Source organism: Coturnix japonica, chromosome 3, assembly GCF_054131305.1.
Source record: "Coturnix japonica strain WE chromosome 3, WE-NBRP24, whole genome shotgun sequence".
Classification (NCBI taxonomy): domain Eukaryota; kingdom Metazoa; phylum Chordata; class Aves; order Galliformes; family Phasianidae; genus Coturnix; species Coturnix japonica.
The window spans coordinates 83,990,311-84,015,507 of NC_140665.1; the positions used below are offsets into that span (position 1 = coordinate 83,990,311).

At 36.7% G+C, this 25,197-nt stretch overlaps 2 protein-coding genes across 6 annotated transcripts in view; one reads left to right on the forward strand and one right to left on the reverse strand.

Moving 5' to 3' along the window:
• The window catches only part of MCPH1 (microcephalin 1), a 108,558-nt gene that overhangs the window by 34,305 nt on the left and 49,056 nt on the right, over nt 1–25,197 (reverse strand). The gene's annotated exons all lie outside the window — the stretch shown is intronic.
• Nucleotides 1–25,197, forward strand: part of ANGPT2 (angiopoietin 2) — a 40,303-nt gene that overhangs the window by 1,463 nt on the left and 13,643 nt on the right. For 2 of the 4 annotated variants that reach the window (XM_015859295.3, XM_015859296.3), the window contains exons 2-4: nt 20,987–21,142; nt 23,908–24,029; nt 24,437–24,669. In XM_015859295.3, coding sequence (XP_015714781.1) covers nt 20,987–21,142; nt 23,908–24,029; nt 24,437–24,669 — 511 coding nt within the window. The remainder of the gene's footprint in view (nt 1–20,986; nt 21,143–23,907; nt 24,030–24,436; nt 24,670–25,197) is intronic. The other 2 variants (XM_015859297.3, XM_085543900.1) reach the window with 1 other exon arrangement.

Genomic DNA, 25,197 nt, shown 5'->3' on the forward strand with positions numbered 1-25,197 from the left:
GTCACATCATTAGAACATAATCTTGCATTGGGGTTGCCTTTACTCATCAGTTGCAGCATTACAGAAATAGCATGACAGAATCAAATAAACCTGCTAGTGAGTGTGTGTGTCCTTCAGAAACAGAGGCCTCTTCAAAGCAGAAAGTGCATTGTGTTCATCTACCTGAAAATGAGCACAAAAGCTTAAATCCAAAATGCACACACTCCAAGTGTGCATCTAAGACTGTCTTTATGGGCTCAGGATGCGTAATCCCATAAATTTGGGAAAGCTCGCAATGTCAGTAGCCTCATTTTACTTCTAATGTCACAGGCAAACTTACTTCCCTCCACATATGGACTTACCTTGCTACTTATTAATTTACAGCACTCGCTATTGTAATGTTAGACCGACATTACCAGATGTGCAGTGCAGGATGAAAACCACACAAAGTAACACAGCCTCATCTCCCCAGCTGGTAAGCAGCTTCCCAGCACAAACAGCAAAATCACACACGGTGCTCCTCTGCTAAGTGCCACTTAAGTAGGAAAACAGCATCATAAGTGACATCAGGTAAACAGAAAGCAGCCAGCAAATTCCAGCATCCTTATTTAGTCAAAACTGCACTTTTCCTGTCACCCTCTGGGAAGTCAGCTACAAGAGGAATAGGATAAAATAGGATAAGTGCCTCCAACCAACTCTTTAGGGGAGCAAAAGGCAGATTCTGTTTTACAAGGCAGAGAAGTGTTTCTTTCAGTTGAGCACAGATTTCCAAGTAAGATGCTGTAGAACAGACTGGTTTTATTTTTTTTCTAGCTCTTCCACAGCTAAACATCCTGTAAAATCAGCACTGTTTGCCTTTTTCACTATTTTAACACCTGCTCTCTATGTCATCTGTTTTGTTCACAAAGAGGTTCCAACAAAAGTTGCCTTTCCTCAGATTTGCTTTGCTGGTGACACCTGGTCTGCCAAGTGAGGATGAAAAGCAAACAATAACCTTTAAAGTTGCTTACTGAGTTCACTTGATGTCTTAGTGCTTTTATTTTTTAAGACCACCAATACTCATTCCTAGGTTCCTATTTCAAGTTACCAAAATATAACACCAGATTATTCAAGGCTTGTAAAGAAAAATATGTATTCACATAGTGTAATATAAGATTAATTTTAAAATAAGCTGATATTAATGCCTTAGCAATTGTACAAAAGCCGCTCTAGATTTTGCTTTGGAAAAATAGTTTTGCTTACTGAAGAGGCAGCATCGCCTGTTTTCTTTTGAAGTTGAGTAAGAAAAATATATGCCACGCTTTTAGTGCGGATTAACTTTTAAAAGCTCTTCCTGAAGTCCTGCACATCTCAAAACATTTTTACACTCCTCCCTCCCCCGTCCTGCCTTTAATCCATCAACTAAAGGAAACATTATGTTTCTGAATGAACAGTAGGCTGTATGAATGGAACAGCATGGGAAGTGTGTGCTTTATCTGGTTAATGGACAAACACAATGGGAAGAAAATTTGTTATGTAGGGCCAGGTTCTTTCCTGCTCTCGTCCTGCACACAGAGCAGAAGACTTTGTTCTACCGTTGCTACCCATTAAATTGGCTGCTGCTTCATGAAAACCCTTCTTTTTTTTTCCTCCTGTCTATATTGCTTTAATGCCTTATGCCACCACATTGCATTCCATACATATAAGTGGAATGTCTTTTCAAAAGTAGATTATGCTTAAGGGTTCAGATGACATACTAGGACAAACCACTATTCCCCCTAATCCAGTGTTTAGCAGTAATCCAGTAAGCAATGCTATAGAGCAAAGGGCAAAACCCTAGATCAATTGTGCAATAACATACCTGAAATGAACTTTCTTCCCAGATCTTCCCTACTTTGGGGTCAATTTATGTACTACAAGAGTAAGATTTTCAGTTTGGGGGGGTAGGAGTTTGAGATACAGATGAGATACAAGACTGAAAGTTTTAAGTATAGTCACGTACACTGGGCATTATCCTTGAGAACTTCTTAGTATTATAATAGTAATACTAATAGTCTCGTGCGGGTTGGAAGGGACCTTAGAGATCATCGAGTCCAACCCCCGGGATTCGAGCTGCAGAGTGGCACTTCTACCACTTGCGCCACAGGGGATTCAAACACCCATGCCCCGGTGTTGCAACGCGGCACTTCTACCACTGCGCCACCAGGGCACACAATATATTCTTTATATATAAATAACATTGGGTTTTCAAATATTCCCAGAAGACAGATGATTCCCGTAAGGTCCACAATTAAACAAATCTCTATCCAAATTAATGGCGTTCCGTCATTTGGAAACATGACAGTTCCACTGAAGAAACTGTATTTTTTTCAGGTATTAGGGTACTGAAATAACCCGATGCTTGCTTGAATTTACTTCTTAGTACATAAACTAGATCCTGCTTTAGACCAGGAGGACGTAGGAATCTGTCCAAAGCAATAGAATGCAAGTGGATCATTTATAATTTTTTTTCCTTTTAGAAACAGTCAAAAACAATTTATGATGAAACTGATAATAGCACGTGGAATATAGGTAATTTATCTTTTAGCACATCGACAAGTCAATAGACGAAAACTAAAATCTGTGCCAGGAGTCAGCAGTAATCCTAAAACTAGAATTTTACCATGAACCATCCTAGACGGGGGATACTTTGCTGACAGAGATGCAGTATCTTTGGGTACTCTGAACTGATCTTTGCTTTTTCTTACCCTTGGAAGCTAGAAAGCCTTTGTCATTTTGAAACATGCTTCTTCTCTAGGGAAAACAAATTCCGACGTTTTAAGATGTATGGGAATAGATATGTTTAACATTTTATGAATAAGTACCAATGAATGGTTATAATTATTGCAATACTTGTACAGAAGTTCATATCTCAAATATGAAAAAGATATTCTGACATGCATCGTCCAAAAAACATCTGCATGCAATAGATAAGGACAAATATATGTAAAGCACTGGATTTTGAAATACGCAAGAGATGTTTCTGACTCTGAATCAAGGGCTGCATTCCATTCTTAAGTGATGCATCTGTTTTCACTTACATGTGAAAAGTGCTTGTTTCTGTATATCAACTATGTATTTGCTAAGCAAGAGCACTGGCATGACTGAAAAAGAAAATACTGTTTTACTTTGAGTATAGTACATATTACCGGATAAAGTTTCCAGGCTACTTTAGATGATCTGACTCTGCAGTTTACTGTTGCATCTCCTGAAGGTAAATTCTTGTGAAAAGATTTGAAATTTTTCTTGCATGTGTTTAAAAACTGGTGTAAAGACTGTTTCTGTGTCATTCCACAAATACCAGATTGATGAAACAGGTATGAAAATGTACAAAACCATTGAAGAGAAGCAGAGATTTTCTTGTGTATGTCTACAAGAAAAAAATGGAACTTGAAAACTCATCATCTTCAAGATGTGATTAGAAAAAAATATGGTAGACAGATGCTTGTTTTACTGAACCAGTCTCTTATTAGCATTCAAAGTAGATTTTCAAGTGCTCTGTTTGTTATCAATATGGTCACCACCTTTGGCTGGTCCAGATAGCAAATTGGAAGACATCATTAATTATTGACAGTAAGTGTTGTTTTGTTTTCTGCTCCTTCAAGTGCACGTATAGGAAATAAACCTGGAGATGCTTGAGTTGACAGTCCTTTGTGTGCATAACCAATAAATACACTGCAAAGCTCAACAGTACAACCTCTCTCTAGAATGTTGTAGAACCTCCTGCTGAGAGACTGAATTCCACAGCAGTATTTATTTTACAGACAGTTAACTTATTAGTGCTCCGTCTTTGTTGTTCATCTTGAATTAATTCAGCAACATGCACCCCCTTCAAGTCTACCAAGAAAAACAACTATTACCTTTTCCTTGATTCCTTCCTGAGCAGAAGAAGCAAACTGTGACAAAGGGATTGCCTAGAACTGAATTCTGCCTAAGAGACACAGATGACCATTTCTAACCTTCAAAATAGGAATATCAGTACCTCTGGTGACTCTATTTAATTCTCATTCTCACTCTGCAGCATTTGTGTTTTTGAAAATATACCACATTCTACATTTTTCAATTCACAAAACTTTTGACGGTGAACCAAGGGAACTCAGTAAATCACTAATTATTTTGTATCTTTTTAATATAATTTAATGTAAGGAACTGCTGCTGCACCTATTGTTAATGGGATTTAGCTTTGGCTGAAATGCGGGAGCAGGGCAGCGTAAGCCTTTCTGCACCAGTATGTCCATTATAGGGACAGACATGCAAAACACTGCCAGCTGATTTAGAAGATATTCTCTCCAGCCTTAGATTACGGTCTGAGGCAGAGAGGTGCCACTCTCTGATCCTTTTCTGGATTTTAGCAAACCCAGAATTTTGTCAGATGACTCAGACTATCTTAATTAGCTCCCTAGAGTATGTTCAGTCTGTCTTCTGAGCCTGGAAGAAAAGCAAGAGGAATGGAAAAGTGGAAATTCCCCTTAAAGAGGCAGAATTATCAGTACTGCTGAAGAAGCTGCAAAAGCTAGCATGCTGCATAGCCCTTATCCTGGCATGAAGCTTTGGAATAAAGTTTATAAAACTCAGAATCTAGAGACAGTAAGTGGATAGTAGAAGAGTGGAGCATGCTACAGAGATGATAGAAAATATACCAATCAACATTACACATCCCATTTGTTACAGCAGCTCAGGAGTGATAATTGAATCAGGACCGATGGCCTTTCCCTTGAGTTTGGTGTTCCCATTCCCACATTCTGACAGAATGGAACAAAAGATGCAAATTGCTCTTCAGAGAATAAGGGTTCTGGCAGCCAGTTAGCAGTAGGAGGGTTACGGATGGGAGTCTTACAGATACCAGGACAAACTGTAGATTTTCTTAAGCACTCAGGGAAAATGGGAGAAAGATGGCACTTGAATGAAAAAAAATACACTCTGCATATACTAGTATATGAAATGAGGATATCGCACTGAGAAAATATGTTGGCAGTCGAAACGCACCCAAGTAAATCTCTCACTGGTAATAACAGCTAAACCACTGAAAAAACAGTTTGTCAGTGCACTATAAATATCAGTGTGACCTTCAAGAAAAAGGGAATTTCTATGGGACTGAGTGAGAAGCTTTAAGATAAGCACACACATTTTTGATGCCATTTTAGTATCTGAATTTCTCAAAGTAACAAAACATAAATTACAGGTGAAAAAATAATAGGAGGATCAGATAATTTGGCAGGGTTAAATATCTGGAAAAAAACCAGAGGTATGGCACTGTAATTTAATACTCAGAAATGCCTTAGAGATATGGCACATTCCACAGTGGAACAAATTATACCAAATAACCTCACACATACCAAAAAAGTGAAAGAGCACTTTACAACTGGAAATACTGTGATCACTTCATTTCCTTTAGCAGGTGTATCTCTAGGAAATGGAGCAGAGGAAAAAGACTCACGCTTTTTCTGTACAATTCAACTACTGTTTGGTGAATCTAAAGTCTGTTTCAAGCTTAGTGGAAATGTCACAGAATTCCCCAAGTTACAAAATCCAGATTCATACTTCATGAGAAAAAAGGAATCGCATACCTAAATAGTCTTGCAAACACTCAGTGTGTTGGTTTTCAAGCTGCCTAGAAAAATACGGTTATATGCTTAAGTTAAAAAAAATAAAGTGCTCACTACGTTTTCCAGGCCAAATGATTACTGGAAATCATATTAGTTTTCATCTGTTGGTGCAGCCGGTTAACTAACCCTAAAGCTGAGATGATGGTTATGAAGCTCAGGAAATGCATTCTGCAGTTTGCATGATGAAGAGGCTGGCTGTCCTCATTTCAACTTCTGGAAAGAGAGAGGGAAGCTACAGGAACTTTCATGTTGTCTTTATACTGCCCATACCAACCTTAATTACTTTATCTAATAATCTTCCAAAGGCTTATTGAGGTCATAAGAAGGCCTTGCTGCTTAAAAATGAGATACTGACAGAATACACAACCTTCTCTCCGTTGACTCCTGTTAGTAAAAACATGGAAATCTAGCATCCTTCACAGAATAACGTAATCCACGTATTCTGTAAGGAGAGAATCATTTCTCTCTCTAGATGAGTGAATACTCCACAGTTCTTGCATGCCATCAACTTTCTCTACAATCAAGCTGTCTCCAGAGATTCCTGTCAACCCCAATCATCTAGTATTTTAACTTTGCCCCAAAACTGTAATATTTTCAGTTTTGTATTGGTATTCAGGCCTTTAGAAAAAACCAAAAAAAACCAAAAAAAAAACCTATATAGGGTATCATCTGGGGAGCAATATTTCAACTTTTTGTCATCAACTCTGGTCAGATTCAAATCAGTGTTTTGTGGTAATGTGGCTGAGAGCTTAACAGAGTATTTTGTTGAACAGCTTGCTGCATGATCTAAGTATTACAAGAGGAAATTAAAAAGCTTTGCCAGATACATCACAACTACCTCAATGTTAGCAAGTCAAATTCTTGAAGAGGCATTCCATTTTACACTCTGTAGTGCTTTTTATTAATGTAACTATTGAGATACTGGAGCACTTCTACGGGGACAAGCTGAGAGAGCTGGGGCTGTTCAGCCTGGAGAAGAGAAGGTTTTGAGGTGACTTGATAGCAGACTTTCAGTATCTAAAGGGGAGCTACAGGAAAGAAGCGGACAGAGACTCTAGCGGGGTCTGTGGCAATAGAACAAGACAAAATGGTTTCAGACATAAGGAGGGTAGATTTAGGTTGGATATAAGGAAAAAGACTTTTACAGTGAGAGTGGTGAGGCCCTGGAACAGCTTCCCCAGAGATGTGGTTGATGCCCCACCTCTGGAGACTTTCATGGCAAGGCTGGATCAGGACCTGGGCAACCTGATCTAGCTGTGGTGGCCCTGTTTATTGCAGGGGTGTTGGACTACATGATCTTAAGATGTCCCTTCCAGCTCTAAGGATTCTATGATTCTACAGTTCTACTGATAGCATTTCAAAAGTGTCCTGAAAGCATATGTGATGACTGGAATCATTTAGTCTAGTTAAAACTAGTGTATTAGAGAATTCTTTCGTGGGACAGCATAATCAATTACACAATTGGTGTCATTTAAGCTACTTCAGAAGCAACATTTCTTTATGCTTTTGAATAAATTGTTTGTTGAAACCACATGATACACACATAGGCAAATATTTGATCTTTAATTATTACTCCACCTAACAAGACTTTTTGATAGAGAGAAAAACTAAAGTTCTCATATTTGAATAAATTAAAACTGTACCTGTTAAAAACAGTGGGAACTTCTTTAAATCTCTAGTGAAAAAATAACAGCCTGATTGAACAATTTAATAATCTTAGTCCAAACAACAGTCTGCAGACCTGTTCATTTTCACAAAACAGGCATTAAGGGGTCTTTCATCTCATGGATCAGCTTCACTGCTATGCTTTCAGGTCTGCACCTGCCATGTGTGGTCCTGGAAAGAAAAAAAGCTCTTTTGTTCCATTCTGTCAGGGTGTTGGAATGAGGAGACACCCAGTTGAGTGGGAAGTGCGTTTCCTGGGCAGTAGCCACAGCCCTTACCCCTAGCAGCTCCCCAGCCCCCACAGGTGCTACCTGACGTCAGTACGCCAGATGGAAGTCTTTCATCTTATGACCTGATGTGTAGTCTTGTCCTGAGGCATTTGAGTGTGCTGAGAGGTTTAATTTTGATAGCTATCACCTAAAAAACATCTTTGTTTTGTCTTCCTCTGAAGAACTTGTATGGATCACACTGAGATACTTCATTTACTTCCCGCAGGTCCTTCGAACACAAACAATGTTGTGTACAATTGCTTTTCTTTGAAACAATTTTCCTCCCCATTTCCCATTCACAAGAGGTAAACACTTGCAAGATCCTAGCTTGAATCAAAAGATTCAATGTGAAATACAAAGCAGCTCTTTCGAGAGGACGTGCCACTTATTCATGAGCAATAGCCTACTTTTACACTTCACCAGCCACCAACTGGCCATCTACCTCAGCTGTGCGAAAGTCATCATCGGAATATCACAAACACTCCAAATCAAATGTAAAATACATGTAACAGTGGCAGAGGTGTTTACCATACTGTTCTGTTACATTAACAGAGAACCTATCCATTGCAAACATTTAATATTCAATAAAATTCCCTGGTGAAGACTTACAGAAAAAAAATCCACTGTTTTGCTTTCTTTTTTCTTCTTTGGAAACAAACAAACAAACAAAACCAACCCACAATGGGCTATAAACGGGGTAATGCAGCTATTCAAAGGTAACGCCAACCTGCATCTTTTTTTAATACAACTTCAACTAAATTGGTCTAGTAGGAAAGAGCTGGCTTAAGTAAGTGAGTTATAACAGGCAAAATCTTAGATTTCTTTATACTTTTAAGGAAATGGCTTTTTTTTTTTTTTAATTTAAAAAAGGTCTACATTTCCTTGGATGAGGTTCAGACTTTGACCTCATATTAACTATTGCTGTGTTTTTCACTTATGTCAAACTTCCATCGTGATGCCGCATTTTCTGTCTCATATAATGATTACCAGCAAAGTGGTAGCAATTTAAAAAATGCACAGAAAAAACACCCAACAACTCAACACAAAATCAACCAGCTGATCAACAAACAAGAGACAAATCCAACTTAATGTGACTGTTACTAGAGCCTTAATGGGAATGCTTTGTGAAAACTACCCTGACGTGATGAAACGAAGTCCAAGTAATGAGAGGGTAAACCTCAGCACTAATAACCTAACCCTTAGGAGAGCTATAAACTGCAACAAGTATAAACAATCTGACCCCTGCTGAAGACTTACCAAATACAAACAAGGACTCTGACAGAAGAGAATAGGACAAATAGTTAAACTACAGTTTACCAGCAACGGGAGAATGTTTAAATATAGTTTAGTAATATCCTTTTTTTTTTTTTTTCCTGACACTTCCATGTTTATTTGATTTACTTGCAGAAGAAACTTATCCGTGTCTTGACATTTTCTTCGTTAGGCTAAACTTGATTATTTTAAGAAGGCTCTGATGACAGCAAACAAAATCCCAGGCATGTAGAAAAGTTCCCACTGATTTTTTAGTGAAACAGATTTCATCTTATGTATCTAAAAATTTGTTTGTATTAAAAGGCAAAATATTACTTTTTAAACAATTTGAAGTTGCTAATGGAATAAAACAGCAAATCAAACACAGGCTCTAAGTCTTTTTTTCACGTAGACTAACTTGTAAGGATACCAACAGGAATGCAATGGTGATGAGTTTAATCACAAGGAAATGCACATCTTCATTTTCTTGTCCCTCTGAAATCACTGTGGGAATAAAGCTTCCTAAGAGGCTAATCCAGTCAAGTTCTTCATTTTCCCCAGTGGGTTTCCCTCCAGCTGCACCATGTGAGCCAATTAGACAATTCATCTCTTCCAGCTCTTTCGTAACTCATTGTCTTTATGAATTCCCAGTTGCCTTTCACATCCCTGACACAAAAAATTTTGCACTTACTCAGATTTGAATCCTTTTTTTTTCTCTTTTTTCCCTCCTTTTGTCTCTTTAAAGCCATTCATCTTCCTGACTGGACAGTCTGTATTCCCTTTTCACTATGTTTTAAATTCTGGAGTGTTTTGTTTTCACTGTTAAATTTATTTGCAACTCTCACCTACATGCGTACTCCTCTGGTTAAGAGGCCGCACATAGCATCAACGATCTTGTACTTTTTCCACTGCTGTATCTGCTTGGTCATCTTCAGAGCAGTCTTGCATCCAAGAAAGTCTCCTGAAAGTGCCACTAAAAGTCTCCCTCTTCAATGGGCCGCCCCAGGCAGACAGCTTCCTCTCATGTAATACCCATCCTAAAGTGCATACTTTGGTTCTCTGCCATTTTTGCTGAAAGCTGCTCCCCTTCTGTTACAATCAATAGCAATAGAACTGTTTGTTTAGCTAGGGATCTGGCTCCTGTTTCTGGTCTTCATTGAAAGGCCCCAAGAGGTGGCTGTCTGGCTCTAGGCTTTCAGAAGCACTGACTGGAACTCAGCTCAAGAGGTGACCTTCCATCACTAATTGAGCACTCTGCAGGGCACTAAGGACAAAGAGGAAGTTTTCTTCTCGGTGCTGTTCCAATAAACTAAACTGCTTACTTTCAAATAGATAAACCAAGCTATTGAGGCAAAAACAAATATATATATTTTTTTATTTATTGGGATTACATCATTTAAAATATTTTTTTTCTGAAGCATGTATGTTACACACTACATTTTGCTTCTGCAATATACTGCCTATAAGCACTGATCTTTTTTCCAAATATTTGTGTTTGACCACTCTTAACACAGGAGCTTCCTGTTTTATCTTTCAAGCACGGAATTCCTCAGAAGCTTTTGCTTTTAAGACTCTTAACTGCGCTAACAGAACAACAGCAAATAAATAAGTACCATTAGAGCAGAATAAACCAAGATGTTCAGGTTTTGAACTAAGTGGAGGTGAGCACCTGAACTTCCCTTCAGGCAGAACTGTATGCTACCAATAGTCAGTCAAGTCCATTTTGGTTCTGGAGTCCTGCTTCCCTGACCCAGTAACTCAGCAATGGCAGGGAAATTCTCAGACAGCTCAGGTCTGGTAAATAAGGAGTTTATAGGCTCAGGAAGAAATTTTATCAATTTTTTAGATATAGCAGCATACCCTGACCATGTAGTGTATTAGCAATCGAAGCAATGGAGAGGGAAGTTTTTTTGCTTCTTTGTCCTGCCTGTCTCAGAGATGCATAATGGCTTACAAATGGAACCATGTGAGATGAAGGTTTTCCCTTTTTGGAAATGTACAGGAAAATCAGCCTGTGAATTCTTTGTGGGGAAATTCAGTCCTTCAAAACTGAAATCAGCAGCTGATCTTCAAGTCTGGAACATCTGAAAACTGGCGTGTCTTCAGCTTAAATTAATGATTCTCTCTTATTAGCATCATCAGGGCATCTTCAGAGAACCTTCTAAAACCTCCTTAAACTTTATTTGGCATTCTATATACTACAGAGTCTAAAAATTTCTCAAAGTGCTTTCAGTTTCCTCTATCTGTGAAATAAAAAAAATAAAAAATAAAAAAAAGATCTAATGATTTTTCATGCTGAAAGGTGTTCTCTTTGAAAAAGGAGACACCCAGTTTTATAGCTTACAAAAGGGACTAATTGTATTCCACAGCTTCCTAACTAGTTTGATCCTTGAACTCCGAATCATTCTTCCTCCTGGTTGGAAGTGGAATGCAAGACAACTGCTTCCCTAGAAAGCAATGCTGAGAATGAGCTGTGAATGCCTAGCTCTCATTCACTTCCCCAGTAGCATAGTTTGAAGAAGAGGAATTTGCTTCATGTTTCCTCAGAAAACTGTTGTATCACACCACGATCTCTTCTGTAAAATAAGCTGTTTTGATGAAAGGGGAATTCATAACAGGCTTCATTTGATATTGTAAATTGAGAAAAAAGTAGTTTCTTATTAAGGAACCTCTGTACCAGATACAAAATGCCTAAAAATATTCTAAAGTACATAAAGCTACGTAGCTTTGCTGTTCATAAAAATATATCCTAAGTAGTCTATTCATCATACCTAATAGAAAGTTCATTTTCTGCTGCCTGTGGCTCAACGGAATGGAAAAAAATACAAAAATGAAAAAGCACTACTTCAGCTCCGGGATAGCACCTGTGTTTACCCAAATTTGTATTTTCTATACCAGAATTTCATCTTCACACCAGTCTGGAAGTCTTGATTCACTGAGAGTACCATGCAAATGCAACATACAGCTGAAAACTTGTAGAGTTTTCTCTCAAAAGTTTGAATATTTAATTTGTGACGTTTGAAGTTATAGTTCAGTGCTATAAGCCAGTATTAAAAAAATTTAGTATGGGTTGGCAATAAGTCTTAAACAGTTCGTAAATAAGGAATCTTGCTCCCGAATTGTTGTGGCTTGTTACACATAATGAGGAATATTTATATTCATTTCAGTGAATGGCAGAAGCATCACTGGCTTCATGCCTTCCTGGCTTCAGTGCTACTGAACTTCGGCAAAATGCCATTCATGACTCAGACTATTTATTTATTTCTTCTTTATTTTTAGACTAGTGGGAACTTTATGAATTCCTTCCCTGATTTCTAAAAGAAATATCATTTAGCTGTGATCTTGAAGAACAGTGATTCAGAATCTTAGATTACTGCCCTGATGACCATCTGTAAATCTTCATGAGAATGGTTAATCACCAAATAGTTGGGGTTAGGTCTGAAGAAACTGTTGTTAAATTTTACTTCAAAATTATTTCTTTACCTGCACAGAAATTCAGATTATTAAAAGATTTGTCCAGATGAATACATAGTTTCTATTAGCAACATTTTTTTGAATCCACAGTATGTTTGTGATTTTATTTACATTTGGTACAAAATGCTTATCTATGTGCCATAAAACATGTATGCTTCACTGGTAGTACAAAGCACCTAATGTCATCCTCCAAGTGACAAACTACCTGAAAACAAATCTACAGTTAAGAGAGCAGTAGTGAGACATCAGCTGTGCAAAGCAGGATCAGGGTGTGGAGTCTTGGGAGCTCAACTTCTGAAAGCTGGACTTGATGATCATTATCTCTTGCCCAGGTGGCCAAGAGGGCCAACAGCATCCTGGCCTGTATAAGAAATAGTGTGACCAGTAGGAGTAGAGAGGTGATCATCCCCCTGTACTCAGCACTGGTGTGGCCACATCTTGAGTACTGTGTTCAGTTTTGGGCTCCTCATTACAAGAAAGACATTGAGGCCCTGGAACGTGTCCACAGAAGGGCAATGAAACTGGTGAGGGGTCTGGAGCACAAGTCCTATGGGAAGCAGCTCAGAGAGCTGGGATCATTTAGCCTGGAGAAGAGGAGGCTCAGGGGAGACCTCATTACACTCTACAACTTCCTGAAGGGAGGCTGTGATGAGGAAGGGCTTGGCCTCTTCTCCCACGCAACAAACAGGACCCGAGGAAATGGCTGCAAGTTGTACCAGAGGAGGTTTAGATTAGACATAAGAAAGAACTTTTTCTCTCAGAGAGTGGTCAGGCACTGGAATGGCTGCCCAGGGAGGTGGCGGAGTTGCCATCCCTGGCAGTGTTCAAGAGGCACCTGGATGAGGAGCTACAAGATCTGGTTTAGTGGTTCCCTGTAGCTACGGTAATGGGTAATGGGAAGACGGTTGGACTGGATGATCCTGTAGGTCCTTTCCAACCTTGTGATTCCATGATTCTGTGATATGATGATTATTACCCTTTCAACTTGGGGTATTCTATGATTCTAAGTTTACCTACCCTTCGGGTAGGGGGTAGTTTCAGATCTCAGTGCCTCTTCCCTTTCTTCCCTTTCCCTAGATACTTTTTTTTTTCTTCTTTTTTTTTTTTTTGGAGGTCATGATTTCATCACTGTTTAGTACAAAATACTTCCAGTCAAGAATACATAATAAAAGTAATTGTCTATTGAGATTTGTGGAGATGATAGAGGCCCTTCATGCATTTAGTCTTTTACTATATTAATGAAATATTTATTTTTTATTCAAGTAATTATTCCCAAAGAAAGTTGGATTTTTTACGCTTTGATGGAAAATATAAATGCTTGATAAACACCTCACCCTATATAAAATATATTCTTGCATCTGATTAACTTAATAAGTCCATAAATGGCATTAACAGAATCATCTCTGCATATAATTTATTTCTATTCTAAGAGTTAGCATTTAAATCTTTTGTATTTTATTTACACAGTTTTAGTTTTAATTTTTTTCTAATAAATCACAGTTCACGTTCAGCTAGTAATCATTTATGATGTTACTTTCACCTTCTGTCTGCTGACAGGAAAATGAGATAAGAGAAAAATCTTAGCTGGAGGTCTGGAGAGGCTGACATGCTCAATGGAGCATGTAAAAAGCTAATACCAAAGAGACATCTCAAGCATTCCAATATACATTCCCAAAAGATTTTTGTTTTCCCTCCCTTGAGAAACAGCAAATAGTCCATAGGGACTTCCTGCACTAGGGAAGGAAATGAAATGTCCACTTTCCAGACGCAGGCACTTTTTTCTTCTGCAGTGCACTGCTTTTCCCAAAAGTCAGAGGCTACTGAAGTTGATATCTGACTTCTAGAAAACTGTTTTATTTTAATAAAAGCTAATTTAAAATAGCTGAAGATCTGATTGATGTTGATTGATGCAATGCCTTTTAAAACATTTTTCCTTAAGTCTATCAAGATGAGTCTTAGAAGGCATAGTGGTTCCTCTTTTTTTCCCCCCTCTTCCTAACTATAAGCAGTAGCAACACTGATAGATTTTGAAAACAAGTATGAAAGCTGGGACATTTTAGTAGGGATGTAGGACAAATAACAAAAGCTTTTGACACCTCAATATATGTCAAACATTGTTGCTTCAATGCAAACTTTAAAAAATGGTCTCCTATAATTGCTGCAGTTGCTGAATTTATGTGGCTAAAGATATTTTTCATGCAAGATTTTGCTGATTCAAATGTAGGGCTACTGCGGTATGAGGTCAGATAAATTTTGACCTCCTTGATATTTCTACTAGCAGGTATGGTATTAGAAAGAATGCATTACAAAAAAAGTAAAGATGATTTTCAGTTTTCAATAGACAGTTTGTAAGAAAGCCCAAAAACATATGCTTTTGGAACTTTCTCAAATCTACAGAGGATGCCCTTCCAAGTAGAAAATTATTTAATTCAGTAACCTGCATTTGATTCAAGGAAAAAAAGATCAGATCTTGATAGATTCTAATGAACACAGGAATTACGCAAATGATCATGCTGCTCCAGTCATCTACCTGCTTCTTCCAGTGGATACAGCACTGGGTAGAAAGTCATGATTAATACTATCACTCTTTCTGAAAATAAACACTACAATTGACACAAATGGATTATAAACATTAAAAAGAAATCACCAAGCTTTATACAGAAAGACCATTTGTGCCAGTAACAGACAAATTCAATAATATGAAACAAGCGGCTGGTACTATTTCTTCCATAACTATGGGGTGACATTTAGAAAAGAAGGAATATATATTCATATAGCTGAAATTTCTGCCAAGAATTTCATTTGTATAGACTAATCATTTGGCAGCAAAGAGCAAAACTAAGAACTCATTTATAACTTTAATTGAAAAAAAAATATTAAGTGTCTAGAAAATGTACAAATAATTTACTGATTCTTTGGAAAATCATTCTGTAATGTGGACACAAACTGTATAACAGCAATTAGGAAGGCTCTTCATTTAAATGGCTCTTCACAAACCTCTCCCAACAGTCTGAAAACAAATTTCTGCTAACACATACTCTACATGTTGTCTTTTCTTTCCTGCCAATTTAAAGCTTATAAAAATTAAGACAGACAACCTTGGCTATAAAAGTAATGTTTTGGAATGTACTCTAATACATCTTTTGGCAGGTTAGCTGAAGTATTTCAAGCAAATTTTAAGATTTTGTATGATCTGAAATCCTGAAGCATGACAACCCCAATTTGATATCCTTAGAGAATTTTGTCTCTCTAAAAATATGTAGCCATAACTATATTTCAAACCTTAAATACATTTTCATTTTATTTCCCAGCTGCTTTTCTAATTTAAGCATATTTTGAAAGACATGCTTTTTTTCCCTCTGTGCTTTCATTTTTTTTTTAAATATTTGCTTCTTTCAAGAATACGTGCCAGCCAAAGACTTAACAAAGCATTTAAAATGTTTCATTAAACAAAATCCCATGATGAACCACTGAAAAGCTAAGAATTATCACTGAAATATATATTTGTCACATAATTTTCACAAGTTTCACTTGCATGATCAGAAAAGAATCCCCCACACCAAATTAACAACCATCACCACAACACTATCAAATGTGGATGACTTACATAGGCTCCATCCCTTGGTCACTTCATCACATGACAACACATTCTCTGCAATCACTACATTCTGAATCTCAACTAACAAGCAATTCTTTCTTTCAGATTAGGTACTGAAAGAGTTTGGGTGTGTTTTTTTTTTGTTTTTTGGTTTTTTTTTTTACTGTACTTACTGATTTTCTGAAGAAAGATACAGCAGTAAGAATCAGCTATTAGGTTTCATCATTTACTACAAAGTAACTGTCACACAGTGAAAGTTAACATGTATTAACTCTAAAGCCTTATAGTTCACTGAATTAAGAAGAAATCAACAACAATCTTTACATAAAGAATTACTTAGGAAAGGAAACCTGGCAAATAATTCATGGTGACCTTCCAAATTGAAGCAAAATATTGTAGAAGACATACAGCATGAACCAAACTGCCGTGCTCCTAAACTGTTGGACAGGAGCTGGAACATTTCATTCCTGTGCCCTTTCTTCTTGTCAATGACCCAAGCCATTCTCCCTCATTCAGTAATTCTGACCGCGCTACTGCTCATAAAGGAAACAGACTTCTTGGCAGGAGCTGATAAAGAGCACTCTGCAAAGATGCATGCCACAAAGAACTGCTGTCTTTCAAAATAGCTGTGAGTCCTTAGTGTTAGTGGTGAAATTCAGCCACAGCTGCCTTAAGAAAAGCATATATTGCAATATTCTTCCACTCACTTTCAAGAGAACACAATGGCCTTCCATTTTGAGAGTATGCAATAGCAATATGTGCTGCTTTTGTTAAGAGCAGTCAGTGGGAGAGGATCCCACTAATAATTCCTGTACTCATATTAGGAGATGAAAGCAAGCACCTGCCACTAAAACAAATAAATAAAAACAGCCCCTAACAAAACCAAAAAGTGTAGGTGTAAAAACTTTCTATTTCTGCACTTTCACATTGTATGAAGAAGAACTATAAATCAGAAGAGATGAGTGCATACATCTATTCAAAGTTAAGAGATTTTTTCATGATATGTGTATTCAGAGAATGCACAATTTTAGGAAAGGATTAGGGAATATAAAGGAAAGAAAAGGAAGGGTTTATGAAGTTATGCTTTGTAGGACTTATAGGGAGAAAAAAAACACTTAATAGATCCATATCACTTCAATGCTTCATGTTGCTTTAAATTAGAGTAAATGAGCCAGATAATGAAACTGGCCACAAACATTAAAATAAATCTCTTTTGATGCTCATATTTTGTGCTTCCAAGTACACACTAATACCATATTCCTTAAATTGTCTATTCAACGTTTTTCAGTTTGAAAACAGATTTGAAGACAAACTGTTAAGCTTTAGCCAAGAGAATACTTCAGAGGTTTAGAATGCACCACATTCATGATATGTAATTTGGAAAAAACAGATGACAGTGTTTAGATATGTGGCAATAGACTTAAGGATATTCAAATAAGATAAAATACAAAGATGCAGATCTGTGTACCTAAACAAGACTGCTTTGTAAAGTTGAAAGCACAGTGACAAAGGATTTAAAATCTTGCAACCAGAACTGCCAGATGCCTTAAACTGTAATCAAAGGTTCTGTGTACTGTAATCAGAACAACCTTACAGCTCTGAGCTTTAGCTAGGGAATTGCCTAAGCCTACCTTAACTTGTTTACCTTACCTTTAAGCCCAGAATTAACTCATTTTCTAGTAGTAGGTTTTGGAATAACCCAGTGATAACATTTTTCAAAGAAGCCTTGCAATTCTGTAACCTTATTTGAAGATACAGCCTTGCTCAGATTCTCATTTTGACCTCTGCCTGCAATGAACAGGAAACCAACCTTCAAGAATGAGGTTTAAATATTCACAACTACTTATTGAAATAATTTACTTTCAATGAAGTGGAAAAGAATCAAAGCTCTGATAACTCTGCTGAACTATTTATTGCTTTCTTTGTTTCTATTATGGGCTTTTTATTTTTTTCCCCCCTAAATTAAAAAAGACAATGATATTTTCAATACTTTTTCATATCGGAAATGTATGTTGTACTGAAGCAAATCAAATGTATTCAAATGTATTCTAATTCTGGATATTTCCCTTCATTTTCATTTAACAGAAGTACATTTAGATTAAAGGTCTTTTCCAAGATGTCCATAATGACATCCAACTGTGTAGTTTCAGTTTCTAAAGTTAATCATGGCTCAAACTGTTTAATCCCGATGTTGCAGCACCTTCAGATGAGACATATTAATTGTTCTCAGTCTTTATGAAGCACCATCTAACTTTGTTGAGGAATTATATATTTTTATCTAAAAGCCTTCATATTCTTGTACAACTCATTAAACTACGTTGCACTAAAAATTGGTTTGCTTTAGTATTAAAATTATCACTATAATGTAATGTACTCAAGTTTAAAATTCTACCATATTTGATCAAACTAGATGTGTCTCTGGCAGGGCGGCTTTTGAAAATGAGCAATATTTAGGAGTAACAGGAGAATAGGGAAGAACTTGAACTGCCATAGTATGATGAAAACTGAAGATAGCCACATTAAATTATCATGCTCCAAATCAGTTGATGGTACCCTGACTTTTAGCATTCGAAAGTGTTGTCATAAAAGAACACCTAGCATTGCCTAAAGGCCACTTGTAAAATGCTAACTACTCAATCCTTGTAGTATAGCTGGGTGGTAAATGCAGCAGCTTTTTTACAGATATGGGTCAAAGCTTGTGCCAAGTCAGAAATTTCTGTTGTGCATTGCAGTTCACTAGAGTTTAGAGAATGGAGAGAACAAACAAATAGTGTTTTATAAGCCTGGTCATATTGGACAAAAACAAAATAATGTTGAATTTAAAGGAAGCATACATGCTAGCTATTTGTTATTTACTAGCATCTTCCTTGTAGTAACATGTTCTCTTGTTCAAATGATGTTAGAGTGATCTTATGTGTCATCCCTGAAGAAAAAGAGCTGTAGACTCTCAGTGTTTAGGCACTTACTTTTATCAGTACAACAGCATCCAAAGTCAAACTTTAGTTATATAAAAATGTAAAGGAAATAACTCGGTATTCAATAACTATACTATACTATGAAAAAGTTTACTTAAAGATCTAGCTCCAAGAAATGATCAACAAGAGCAGTATTTATTTCATGAATAATGGATACAGGTAAGCTATCAAGCTGGCTCACTTTTAGGATATCAGAGAGACAGGAGTTCAAAAAAGGAATCCATTTCTCCATGTTCCCCCAGACTCAATCTTCCCTATCACCTTCCCGCCTCAAAGAACTCTTGCAATGTGTTGCACAGACAACAAAATCCATACCAAGACATTTGAAAGCCAAATCTGTTATTCAGCCTTGTATTAAGTGATTATGGTTAACAGCAGTGCATACATGGATTACTTTGCAACTTGTCTTAGACTGAGTGTCCCCCAAAAGCACTGAAGGATAGACAAAAAAATGACCCTTCAGCAAACGGGATTCTTAAAATTACTGTTTTGAAATACTTCTGCTTACTTCAACTCCAGTAAGTTGAAAATTTTAACTTCAGCTACTTTTTGTAAACTTGTTTACAGATCTCATATCTTGTCAGAAATTATTTTTTAATTTTTCTCACACAGATTTACAATTCCCACATTTTAAAAGGATACTTTGTGATTTCCACAGCTACCACAGTCCCTATTTGGTGGATTTGTCTGCCAAAACTGCTCTCTTTTACCAGCAAGTTTTCATTTCCTTGTTTTTTTTTTAAAGACAGATTTTACTTTGAGTGTAGGCATATGAATGTAGATTCAGATTTCCTAATGCTTTTAAGGATATATTCAGTAGATTCTGAAGAAAAAGCACTGAATTCCTAGAAGTAAAGCCCATAATTCGGAAAAGCTAACTACAATGATATTGTGAAAAAGAATTTGTTTCTTACAGCTGTAGCCTAACTCACAGAATCACAGAATCGCCAAGCTTGGAAAAGACCTAAAAGATCATCCAGTCCAACCTATTACCAATAGCTCCCACTAAAACATGTCCCTCAACACAACATCCAGGGCTGGTGACTCCACCACATCCCTGGGCAGTCCATTCCAGTGCCTGACCACCCTTTCTGAGAAGTAATACTTCCTTATGTCCAGCCTGAATCTCCCCTGCTGCAGCTTGAAACCATCCCCTCTGAATGAAACTCCTGACAAAGAGAAGTAATTTAGGCTCATAGCTCTGAACATTTGTAGTAGCAGAAATATGGGATCACTGATATTTCAGGTAGAAGCTTAATTCTAGAAATTTCCTGTCAACAGCAATTAAAAAAATAAATAGATTAGATAGCCTGTATTTTGAACAGAGTTTAAAGATAAGGAAATGACTCATTAATGGATTATGAAATATTTGCAGAGTTATCAAGAACATGATTTTAAAGAAGCATGGAGAAAAATGAGATTGTTTTGGATAACCCAAACATATGGGAAGAAAGATTTCATGAAATGCTAACTGAAATTCCTCCTTGCTTTCTTTGAAAGCAACATATTCCTCTATAAAGTGACTACCAAAAACCTCATTAGTTTAGTCATTGAAATAACTTTGGAATCAAGTATTTTAGACAGTTTTTACATTCCAAAATAATAAGCATTTAAAGTATTTATGGATTTTCCTACTGTTTCATGTCTTTATTTGAAAGTTTCTGTGATAAAAATACGCACATCAGTGTTAAATGACATTCGACCCCTTCTCTGACATCAAGTTGGGTGATGAAAAATGCTCTTGAAAATATTTGAGTCTGGATACAGGAAGATGACTAAACTGCAAAGCTTTTGTCTTCTAAAAAATTCCCATCGCTGCCAAAGCTGGTGAAGCTACTCTGGTGGTTACAATGGTGGGAGCACTACCATAAAAGAAGTTCCCAGTGTCTGCAAGCATTCTCACCGCTGAGTTCTAGCTACCTTCAGCAAATCTGTGTTCCTGCCTTTAGAAAATAGATGGTCACACATTCCTTGTCATCTTTGCCCTTCCTCTGGCAGAGCTTAATGTTGGGAAGCTTCACAGAAATGTAAAACAGACAAGGACAAAAAACAAATTTGTTTAGCAAGGCAGACAGCAGGCTTACTGTACTACCACCCCCCTTCCAACATTTAAAGAATGCAACTATCTTCTTTTTTTCCTTTCCCATGTAGCTTGAGAATTACATCCAAGACAGTATGAAGAAAGAAATGGTAGAGATCCAGCAAACTGCAGTGCAGAACCAGACTGCAGTAATGATTGAAATAGGCACAAACTTACTAAATCAAACAGCTGAGCAGACCCGCAAATTAACAGATGTTGAAGCACAAGTAAGTAAAGATTTCAAACTAAAAATGCTTCTGCTCCCCAAACTCCTGTAACGACATTTAACACAGTTTAGTGTTACACTATGCAGTTCAACAATTGGAAGTCAATCATTATGTAAAAGTGAAAGTATCCTGTATGGATACATGTTTGTCTGTACATGTGGAAATGCTGATTTGTGTTGGAGCATCACCACTGTGGTTCAATTGTCTGTGGACTAACAGGTTATTATTACTGGGTATTTTTGGTTATTGCCAGACTCTGGGCTTGTAACTGTGCCAAAGGAGCCTCAGATCCATTCTAACATTGTTTTTCTGATCCTTTGAAAATCATAATCACACTCCAATATAAGGTCCTTGTTTTCCCAGTGCAAGCACCTGTACCTCTGTTACTTCTCCTATGTCCTAACAGTAATAAGATAAGATACACACATCTCAGAGAGAGATATGTGTGGAGTTGTTGATGCAGTTGTCCAGGTAGCTCGGAAAAGCCCACAGCTTAGGAATCATAGAATAGTAGAATGGTCTGGGCTGGAAAAGACCTCAAAGATCATCTAGTTTCAATCCACCAGGCTGCTCAGTGTCACATCCAGCCTGGCCTTGAATGCATCCAGGGGCAGGGCATCCACAACCTCCTTGGCTGGGCAACCTGTTCCAGGAAACTTTTGTGCAGATGCAGTCAGCGCTGACATGAGCAGGGAGCTGGAGGGAAATCTGTAGGGAATATGGCTTCCTTAATGTTGCTGGTGATAAAAGTGATTTTTGACATTTGTTTGTGCCATCCACAATCCATTAGAGTAGCCATATATATTTTTTTTCTCTTCAAAAATGTTCTAATCTTAAACCTCAAAGCATCTCTTTTCATTGGGCTTTGAAAATATTTAATCTTTTCATTCATATGCCAGGAGTTGGACACAGTGATCCTTGTAGGTCCCATCCAACATGGCATCTTCTATGATTATCATCAACAGCTCTACCCAGCTTAAGAAAAAATAAATATTTGGTAACATGAAAGAGTTCTGTTATGGAAGGATTTGAAGACTGTCTGGCAAGACAGAAGTTACATCCATCTTCAAAGATAATGTTCTTTAAACTACTACCATAGGTTCAAGCATACACTTTGGTAACGGTATGCTTTTATACAACTCTTGTTGTATAGCTCTTCAGTACTCACCTCTTACCACCAGATCTTAGCAAACACAGTTCCTTCCCACTCTGCCTTTGTTCCATTTACTAAACTGTTTTGTTTGAATTTTCTTGTGTGTTTTAAAAAAATTCTTATAAATAAAAAATGTGATTTTTAAAGATTTTTTTTATATATTAAAGTAAACCTGCCTACAGCATATTAATCTCTGAACAATTTCAAACAACAAAAACATCAAAAGATTTATCTTCAATTGAAAAGTATTAACTACAATAAGACTTTATGTGAAATAGAATGCAAGTTCTTATTATGTTTTACTTTTAAAGATGAGGACAAATCTAATCAATGCAGAATGTTGTGTATTTGTAGTTTTGCTAACATGGTAGGAAAGTTATGTGTGTGTAAACCCCAGACAAGCGAATACAGTGTGTAGCACATAATTTATTATGTAACTAACACATAAAACCCTGTATAATACCTAAAACCCTTGCTAGGCGCTTTACTATCTGTAGAACTCATCCAGTGAGTACAAATATACTTTTAAACCTAACATAAGCCTTTGAGAATTGCTTGATAAACTGTTCATAGTTCACAGATGTGAATTCAACTTTCTTATTGGGAAGCCCAGTATTTTGCACACGATGAGAGAATGTATTTATTCACAGTAATGACTTGATGGAAATTCTTCAGTTATTTTCTGCTTAGAGGAAGAAAATCATCACTGACTTTCCTTCTCTGCTTGGAATTTACTGGTGGCTGGGTGAAGGTCTTAATTAACAACATAAGGAAATTAACCGAACAATTGCTCTCTCAAGGACACTTTTTGGCAATAATTTTCAGTTACAGTTAATTGTGAAATCATGTCCTGAATGACACTTTAACATGAAGGACATGAGCAATCAATTCTTCCTGCCAATGAAAGCCAAATTTTACTGAATTAAAAAAGCTGTTCTAAAACAATGAGAACATATTTCTAGAAAACATGCCTCAAAGTAATGCAGTCCAGGACAAAACAGAAGCACTTTCCATGCTTCCCAATTTCTTCCTTTAATGACACAAATAAATGTAGACAGTAAACAGTCCATATACAAAAGGTGATATTAAAACACAAGGAATTACTTGACAAATGTGGCCTAATGCTAAACACCTCAGAATATAATTTGGGATTAAGGAAAATAGCTAAGAGTGAACTAATGGTTTTAGAGGACTGGGCCAAGATTTCCACTAGTGAGAGATACGCAAATTGTTTTCTTTCTACAATAGGTGGAGAAAACAACTCATTATTTTTTGATTAACAACCTTAACAGTTCCAGTAATGAAAGAAGAGCTTTATAACACAACAGAAGGTTTAACAGTAAAACTAGTGTAAACAGTAACTCTCAATCATTGGTCAAAATGCAGCATATTACTGAAACACTCCCAGTGATAAATGGTAGTGGAACAACAACATAAGTGGAAACCCGTGTATTCTTCTTCATTCTAATTCTGAGATATTTGTACCTAAATTAAATGTTCAGAAGACAACTTTGGCATTATAAGTTTACACACAACTTCACAATATAGAGAAATTACAGTTGGTTTAAAAGATGCATCTTGATTTTCAAATACTTTTATATATTTTATTTAGGTACTAAATCAGACAACCAGACTTGAACTTCAGCTTTTGGAACATTCCCTTTCAACAAATAAACTAGAAAGACAGATTTCTGTTCAGACCAACGAGATAACTAAATTACAAGAAAAAAACAGGTAAGCAGCCTATCAGTTTGATAAAATGATATTCCTTTGTGTACTTTTAGAAGTGCTTATGTGCTTTTACTGGCTTTAGAACTATATTTATTGTGTCTGTTGGTTTTTTTTTAAACCTCAATGTAGAAATTTTTATTTTTTACTGAAACTTTGACAATTTTCAAATTTCTTGTATAAGAAATTGCATAATTTATTTAATGTTTATATAAGTATAATAATTACTATAATACATATTTGAAAAGACTTAACTGATACACTTCAAAAGCTTATGATACAACTGTACTAGATAATATTGTTCATTTATGTACTAATGAGTTCTATAATAAATTAAAGCATACTTGCAACAGGTTTAATACTTTTTACATCAGAATTGTTTCCCAAGGTCCTAATTGTAACCTTTTATTTAGCTTTCTAGAAAAAAGAGTTCTTGAAATGGAAGACAAGCACACACTTCAGCTGAAGTCAATAAAAGATGAAAAAGATCAGCTTCAAGTCCTAGTAGCCAGACAGAATTCCATTATAGAAGAACTAGAAAAGCAGTTAGTTACAGCTACAGTAAACAACTCCGTTCTGCAGAAACAGCAACACGACTTGATGGAGACTGTTCATAACTTACTTACTATGATATCTACACCAAACTGTAAGTGAAAGCACACAGACATCAATTTGAGTGACCTTCCCTAGCTTGTGTACAATACAAACTCAGCTTAATGACCAGTCTTTCGATTCTTCTGTTTCTCAAAAAATGTACTTTTTTTTTGCCTTAAATTCTGCATCTGAGTTAACTGACTTATTTTTCTGGGAAAAATACCCAACAACAAAAATCATTTACATGGTTTGTTTTCATTATCTTGCTCATCTTCTGTGATTCATACCCTTATGCCTACTCAGCTCTCCAACAGTTCAGCAAACAACAGCAATTCCAGGTATCATTCATCTCATATGGCAGTGACTTTCCCTTGACCACATATCTAGGCTAGTACACATGATACAGGCTTGTAGCTTTTATTCCTGGCTTACAAATACTGGTTTTGCCACTTCTCACTGTTCAACGTACATAGACTTGATTAAAGAATGGACAATTTATAATGGCTGCTAAAGGCAAAATAATAGGCACTGGTGCAGTTATTAGCACCTATGTACGGCCCAGACCACAGAAACAACCAAC